The following is an 8,622-nucleotide window of genomic DNA, read 5'->3' as shown; positions in this document are numbered from 1 at the left end:
TTAAGCACATTTGATCTATCACTTCCTCCTTACATTCCTTCGGTTTCTAGATAGGTCAGGCTCTAGTTTGCTGCTGTAACCAGAGGTAATTCTCATTTGTCCAAGAAAGATGCCTTGAAAAGTTGGAAATAAAGCCAAGGTCAAAAATAAGGCCTTCTAGTCATAGGAAAAATCCCTAGGCACCAACTCCGAAGCATTTATCTTTTTTATTCAGGGAACCACAGGTTGCCTTTTTAACCCATACAAATTACACAACCAATAGTAAATCTAGTAGATATTAGCAGGTACAGGCATTTTCTTTAATTAATGTGCTATGTTGCCACGGAAAACTGAGTGCTGCACAAGATTTCCTCTTAGTATGGGAAAATATATGAGGTTTAAAAGATGCCCTAACACAGTTTACAATAAAAATCCACCCTTGCATAGCGAGGTCTGTTAGAATAGCAACAAGAACGGTTGATATCACAAGTTTCTTTTACCAAAGACTAATTTGACTGATTATTATTCAGAAATGAAAATGATATAAAGACAAGCTTGGAAAGAAGATTTCAATTGGAAATCCAGCTTAAGGCCAAAATATTGACATAAATTATAAAAATAAAAATAAATACAGTTTAACAAATTTAATCATATGCACCTTTTACACCAGGAACACATTCTCAAAAATAAAGAACCAATCTTGAATTATTTTTTCTGTTGCTCAACAACTACAAGGTTTGAACTTTGAATGTTTTGAGCATTTTTCAAAAAAGTTTTCATTTTTTGACCATCGTAGGTTGTCATTTCACCATTTTCCACCATGAAGAATTGAGAATAGCACAAAAATGAGTTGCCAAGCCATTTAAGAGCAAAATCAATATTCCAAGATTCTTTAATGTTGCTAGTTGAAGAATGTATCAAGAGGATCGGATCAATTTTTTGTAGATCAAGTGTGGCCAAAATTTGAAACGCATACAGTTAAAAAGAGAACTGCAATGCCAATAAGTTACCAATGCGGTATCATCCATGAAGCATCAGTTCTTCCTTCAATTCTATCTGCCTGCCATCTGTTCAATCTTTCAGGCTTGCACACGGCCCCATTCCTATGAACAGGCCTGATGGCATAGATTGCAAAAATAAATTAGAAACAGTTGAATCCCAATGGTGAATATTGATCATGACTACCATGGAAACTTCAGCAGGAACTGCTTGTTTGTTCCGATTCTTATCAAAAATAGTATCTGGGATGGCCTTCTTATGATTGATTCATGAATTTCTTTGCTTTCTTCTTGGCGTCAATCAAAGTTTTCTTCATCCGAGATAAATTAATAATAACATCCTGATCTTCTAAGTATATTTGTTTAGTAGCTTCCCACCCTTTCTTAACTACTGCTTTTGGGTTTTTCAAGACTAAATCATTTCTATCATATTTTCTGCTGAGACTACTCTCTTCAATATTTATCTTATAGCCTGTGTAATGAAGACCCATTCTTCCTGCAGGCTCGCCAAAATATGTTTCAGCTGCCCAATCAGTCCCAAGAGGAATGACTTGAATGAAGACAGATCCAGGACGCATGAACAGAAAATGAGTCAATGCTGCGCCATGAACACCAAGCAGCACATGACTGGAGTTGAGAAGCCTGTATGTTGTCTTCAATTCAGTGGTCCGCAGTGGCTGCCATATCGTAACATTAAACCCAATTTTCTCAGCCAATTCGACCACCTCTTTCAAATTCAAGATCATTCTGCTACCTACACGAACAAGTATTACAAGGCGGGGCTTATTATCTGCTGCTGCTATATTGTCAGGAAGAAACCAGTGAGGTGTATAAGCACGATTAAGGAAGGCTCTGAAGTCAAGTATGCTCTTGTTTTGGAACATTAAAACGGGATCAATTGTTAGTTCATCATGGATAAACAAGCCAGCAGTAACCTCTGGAAAACAGTGAACTTTAGTTTCATTTTCAAAGTTTATAACCCTGTATTGAGTTAACTGTCTCAGAATCTCATCATACTTAGTTAGCCACCAGTTATGACAGTCAACAATAACAAACACAACTTCCTTCTGTAGATGTTGAGATGTTATGTACAATGGTATGATCCCATCGTTAAACTCATGATACAGATTCCCTGTATATCCTCCAGTTGTGAAAACTATAGCAGGCACATTGTGTACAAAGTCACACTCCAGATTTGAATTATTTGGAAACATGACACTCTTCATTGTTACCTCATGCACAATATCCATAACGCTCTTTTCCCATTTCCGAGTGTAAGGCCTGACCTTTTCCTCTATACCAGCATTATGCTTGTCCTGAGCATCAAGTAGGAACATACCAGAACTTGCATGCATTTGAACATGCCCAAAAACAGTGCATATATCTGTACGATAATGAGATCTATCACAGACTATTCCTTCACCACCCTCGAAAGATCCTGGAAGCTTAGCATGTACAGGTCTAGTCTCTACTGCTCTTTTGTTCCCTGCATTAAGATAACATGTGGATTAGAACATCAATTTCTACTCAAACTGCAAGGCAAAATGTAACGCATTTCTGCGAAGTCTGAACAAGTAGATCCAACATGCAGAAATGAGACTGTTAACCAAACTACAAGGGCATGCTAAAAAGACACAGAATTGCCCAGGAAGGAATGCAAAGACATGCAGTTTCCAAAATCATATAAGAAAAAGATGTAGTCTTAAGTCTGATATAGAAATTAGCTCAATCCAGTTTTTAAATCTTAATTTGAGGAACTTCTGGAGATAATGATTTTTTTTTAATTATTTCCTTCAGCCTAATGACTTACAAACTTAAGTACCCTACAATCTGGAGTTGACTGACTGTGTACTTACTCTGTCTCAAGCCTAGTTATCTTCGGTTGGATAGCTTGGGAAATTGTAATACATATCACATGCCTGATGATGAGTAAAGAGAATACAAGGCTCAACTACCAAGGTAATAATCACATACCAGCACAGACCAATCTTTAACAGACAGAAATGGTACCAAAACATTACAAGATTGACAATTAATGTGTGCTTAATATTTTAAGCAGACATGGAAACAATTATATTCAAGGTCCAGAAGAGCAAGGTAGCTCATATGGTAATTGAATACTTATTTTACTCATTTAAGTTGAAGCACACAATCTTCTTGCTTGAGAGTGAACAAGAACAATCCTTAAAAATGTATATGTAAGACTCAAGACGGATTTACCAAACACTAGATGCAGGAAAATGCTGCAAACCTATATAGATTGGTTATTGTCAATCAGTTGCTTCCAGAAGATCAAGATAGCTATGGTCCTTCAGGCATTTATTCGTTTATTTGGAGCATGAATTATTTTGGTTCAAGAGTGAGTAAAATGCTTAAATCAAGACTTAACAACAGAGATACATATAAGACTACTTAGCTCAATATTCAAAGTAGGCAACCCCATGCCCTGTTTGTTGTTCAATGTTAAGTAGTCAGTTTACACCAATCTTGAATTAAAGCTAGAAGTGAATTTTTTTTGTGACAAAATGTCCTCAACAGAATTCAAGTGCTTGAATCAGCAAGTAAACTCAATAGTTTCCATGAATAACTGGCTGTATCACATTAACTTTTTAAGTGCATGAATGAATTCTGAGGTATTTTTATTTAAATTTTTGAATATTTCCCACATATTCAGAGCAATTTGTTCAATACTCAAAGTAGGCAAGCCTATATGGCCTGATTGTTGTCAATTGGTCACTTTCCAGTTTGCACCAATCTTGAATTAAGTTTAAAAGTGATTATTTTGTGAAGAGATGGTACTTACCAACATAAATCAGGACTTTGCATTGGCAAGTAAACTCCATAGTTTCCATGAATAATATGTTCTTTCCCATGAAAATTTGAAATTCACAGATGAAACCTAGTGTATTGAAATTTAATTTGTTGAATAAAATATTCCCCTTGGTAGTCAAATTTCATTATAGATTAGACAGGGAACTACCATATAATTTCATTCATTCAAGTAGCTACTGATCTAAAACTTATGTTCAAATCTATACAGACAGTGTGAGGATTACAGTTATTTCTTTGCCTCATCCAATTAATCACTAAAACCTAAGTTATCTTTAAAAAGATGAGATATTAACATGGTAGTTAATGACTATGAATTCAAAAGGCATAACTATGCAGCAAGGAGAACCACACAGCAAGATAGCGCAGTAAGCCATGTTAGTAAACAAATAAAGAGATCAAGCAGTATAAAAAGATTAGGCAGTGAGACAAGATAAAATTAATTTATTATTGTCTTAACAAGAGACCACAAAGAGGTTCAAAGATACTGTCAACACACAACAAAGGAGGCCAGCCAACAGCAGGAACACCAAACGGTGCCTGGGGAAAGCAGAAACAACACTAACAGAAAAAGAAAAAGAAAAAAAAGCCAGGGGACACCTACCCACAGCCGAATAAACGGGCCCAGCAGTGGATAAGAAACCCAGAATCGAGCGATACAGCCCGGAACAAGAAGAAACCCTGTGACGCTGCTGAGTGCTGGTAGAAGTGGAGGATAGCTACCGAGAGTAACTCCAACGAGGCCATACAGATCTGGTGTGCTGCTCGGGGGTATGGGGACCAAGTGGCTGCTTGGTACCCCGAACTTGGGGAACCACCGAAAAGAAGGATGTGATGAGCTGGTCCGTGACTCTTAAGAACTTGCTTTTATTACCTATATCGGCAGCTTAGAATATGTAATGCTCTTAAATCTGTTTGAATTTTCATATTATACAACAAAATTGCCATAAAGGGTAAACAATGTTTTCTGCCATGCATTCCAAACAAAAGATGACTGTAAATATCTAATTTCGTTGCAAAAAACTGGTGGATCAAAGTGCTCGGTGTACAAAATGACTTAGAAGGGAAGTTCCTAGGGAGTAAGGCCTTTACTGAAAGCTTGAATGACACTTTGTTTTCAGGCAGCATATAGGATGAGAACAAGAGTACTCAGGATTTACGTTTTGTTAGCATGAATACTAGATGAAAAACTTAAATGACACAAGGAGTTTATAATAAAGGGACCTATCTGTAGGTTCTTTACTAAAAGTGTCATTAATTTGTTCTGGGGCACCTTGTGATGTGAGGACATCAATTCACGAGTTTGGAGAACAAGAGCAACCTAAATTTATGGCACCACAAGTTGGACGGTAGCTCGTCATTCTCAATTACCACTGCTAGTGGGGATAGAACTAATCATTCAAAAAAATCATGTACCACAATGACATGTATAATATAGGGACCTTGGGTTCACCACTTAGCCTGTTGGTTAAGTGGTGATGGTGCTGTTGCACCCACCAAGAATCAAACTCCTATTGGCCCATTGCGATTGTGGGCTTATACCTTCGCCGATCCAATGTGTTTGCAAGTTTGAGCCTCGGCTTTGTCAATTGGGGATGAGGTCCATTGTGTGCACTGTGTGGCTCACCAGTTCATAGCTCTGAGTCAAAAGTATTTAATATAGAGCTGGTTGATGTGTCATGTCATTGTCAACAGTCATGTTAAAATGTTTACCAAGTACTTGTTAAAAAAACAGGAAAAAAAATAATATAAGGACCTAAAAAACAATAAACTTGTTGACTGTTCCCACAGTCTAACAGCCTTATGCAAGCCTTGAAAAAATTCAATTCCACCTTATGTTACTGCCGTGTCCAAGTTGTGGGACCTCGGGATAAATAAATTAAAAACTCATTTGACAAGTGCTATAGTCCAACAGCCCTAACAAGCCCTACGGAAGCCTGGATAAGTTTCAGTTTCATCTTATGTTACTTGATCCAAATGAATTGGGCCAAAAAAAGAAGAATTGGCCTCTCACAGTTGCCTGCTAGGCAAAGATTCATCCTAACATCCAATCTAAATCCAAAAGAGAAGTTTGAATGTCAGTATCTCAATAGACTACAACATTTCCCTTTCAAGAGAAACTTCACACAATCAATCTCACACACCCACCTACTTGGTGATTATTCAACAACATGTTTAATACCACGCTCAGTAATCAGAAAGATTTTAAAAGAGGCCTTACAAGAACTCCATTATATTCTTGAATTTGGCATCTGAATGTGCCCAGAGAAAAAATTGAGCATGTGCCCACTTACAATCAGCTTGGCTTTCCAACACCAATATTCGTCGTCACCACGCTAGTACATAATCAACAAAGATATTGTTCATACCAACAATCATCAGCCAAAATGTTGTTCACACCAACAATCATCAGCCATAACGTTGTTCATACCAACTTGCATTGAAAATCAAGAGAAACGGTACACTGAACTAAAAGACAATTATGGTATCAACAACAAGGACAACTCCATACCCTAGTTTAAAAGCACTGAGACTTCACAGTTAATCATACTCTTTAATCACACACGCCCGCCTGCTTGGTGGCTTTTCGGAAAAAAATAAGCTCTTTCGAGATCCACCAATCATACGGAAGTTCCCAAATTGTAGTTCAGATCTATCTACTTTCTTCATTTTTGTAGCAGCTGGTAGAAGAGTGCCCACAGCATTTCATGCTGAGGACGACAAGAACTTGACAAATTATTTTGCCCTCAACTTCGAGATCTGTGTCCGCCTGGAGAAGGACCTTGTGGAGAGACGCACACAAATGGATCGATTTACCTACGGAAACATGTTTACTACCCTACTCACCAATCATATAGTGATTTGCAAGGAATAAATTTTTGAAATCATTTGTTTTTATTTTTGGCATCTGTACCTGCCTAAGAAGTAGATTGAAATCAGCTTACAACTAAGTTGACTTTACATCACAGTTAAGTTTATAACAAAACCCTCATATCATGCCCAAATTCACCAGGGAAGGAGCTTCTAACCACGCTTTTTCTGTTTTTTTTCCAATATGAATCCAACCAGGAGTTGAATAGAAACCCAGCTTACAAATACAACTTTCCAACAAAAGCACGTGGGTTACCAGACCTACAAATAATAGAGAAATTCACAGACCTAGTGTGCTCTTGATAATAATTCTGTTTTCCCTCTTTCTTCAATTTAAATGGAAAAAACAAAAACATGGGGCAGAAAACCACTCTCTCCCCACAGAGAGAGTTAACACCATATCTCCTAGCTATATCCAAATCTACAATTTGTTAAGATCTTGCAGAGGTTTTTATTCATTGAAGCAGATGAGCAGAGTCCGACTTACATTCAGATTGCCAGTGTAGAGCATCATGCTGAGAAAACAAGGCAAAGGATCCAATGCTGAGAATAATGAGGGTCGAAACAAATGTCTTGGCTGTCACTCTCTTCTTGGCAGCCATTAAAACTCTCCAATAGACCAGCTTCTCATTCAGCAATCCCATCCCTTGCGCTTTAAAAATGCTTTTCCTCTTTTCCTTAAATGGGTCCCTGAGATTCTATTGCCGCATCTCATTTTCTCGAGTCAGAAGTGGTGAAATTTTGTTCATTAGAATCTTCCGCCTTAGCATGTGATCATATCTACACTCCACGCTAGGATTGTCCCTATCGAAAACAACATTTTTGTTTTTAAACGACATTTTCTCTTCATGGTCAGACAATTTAATTTAATAGCGCTGATGTGCTTTGAAGTCGTAGTACTCACGTGAGACTCGACTATTTTTTAACAAGATTTTCACTTGAAATTGCATTTTCGTCGCATTCAAGAAAAATCGAACATATTGATTTATTTAAGATATCGCATAAAATTGTTTAATAGTTAATCGGATTTCCTTGAGCCCAACTTGCTCAGGATTACCTGACTCAAGAAACTAGAAAGTTTTGATGCCGTATGAATAGACCGGCCCCAAGGAAAAACCAAGCTAAATTTACTTAAATAAATTAACACATTTTATAATTTTATTATACTTTCACATTATGACTTAGTTAAAATGGCAAATATTATTATTATTAAATTATACTTTCAAAATACTTGATTAAAGTTGCAAATATTTTCAACTATTTTTTAGTTATACTTTCAAAATATGGCAACCTTGACCAACTTTTTCTCCAATCTATATGAGGTGGCGAGGGTATGGAGAGATGTGTTCCAATTATGAGTAGATATTATCAAAATATATTAATTAAAACTATTTTTAGTTTAATGGAATAAGTTAAATTAGACTATCAATAGTTGACATCTTTTTAATATTAGCTTTCTAGTGTAATTCAATGGTAAAACTTTTTTGTCAAATTTTTGGATAATAAGGATTGGTGAAGATGTTGTGTAAAATTGATATGTTGAAGGCGACATTTTACTTTCATTTTGAATTATTAAGTAAATGTTATGGAATCTCATTTTATAAAATCATAAAATTTACATGTTAACAAGGTAAGGAAAAGAATAAAGGGAGGTTTTTAAACTGTAATTTCTTTATTTTCTCCTTACAAAATCACAATTAAGATGTAGACAAGGTTAAAAAAAAAAAACTAAAACAAGATGACATGGAAAACATTATTAGCATATAGGAAGTAAATCAAACATACAAAAGAGAGAACAATGAAGAATCTCATTACAAATTTACAATGGATTTCACCATAACCTAGGTTAGTTTTTATGGAGATAGGATGTGAATTAAATAGTAGCTAGAAAAAGAGAGCATTGTAGAACATGCCCCCTAATTATTTTTTACTTTTCCTAGAATCT

The 8,622-nt window shown here is 36.2% G+C and overlaps 1 protein-coding gene across 1 annotated transcript; it reads right to left on the bottom strand.

Annotated features, from left to right (window-relative positions):
• Positions 1-656: 656 nt before the first annotated feature.
• LOC149564976 (xylan glycosyltransferase MUCI21-like) lies at positions 657-7,474 on the bottom strand. Its single transcript, XM_089818517.1, has 2 exons — positions 7,165-7,474; positions 657-2,463 (listed from the first exon to the last, which is right to left on the bottom strand). The coding sequence occupies exons 1-2, from the start codon at positions 7,319-7,321 to the stop codon at positions 1,235-1,237; spliced, it is 1,386 nt and encodes a 461-aa protein (XP_089674643.1). The 5' UTR covers positions 7,322-7,474; the 3' UTR covers positions 657-1,234.
• Positions 7,475-8,622: the final 1,148 nt, after the last annotated feature.

Source organism: Cupressus sempervirens, chromosome 3 (assembly GCF_028749045.1).
Source record: "Cupressus sempervirens isolate cs-2001-9-10 chromosome 3, ASM2874904v1, whole genome shotgun sequence".
NCBI classification, from domain to species: Eukaryota; Viridiplantae; Streptophyta; class Pinopsida; order Cupressales; family Cupressaceae; genus Cupressus; species Cupressus sempervirens.
This window is presented reverse-complemented; position numbering and strand designations above follow the sequence as displayed.

Excerpts from the sequence above, each read along its gene's own strand:
- LOC149564976 (XM_089818517.1), bottom strand. The coding sequence starts at position 7,321 with ATGGGATTGCTGAATGAGAAGCTGGTCTATTGGAGAGTTTTAATGGCT. Across the intron at positions 2,464-7,164 it reads TCTACACTGGCAATCTGAAT|GGAACAAAAGAGCAGTAGAG; the intron begins GTAAGTCGGACT and ends ATCTTAATGCAG.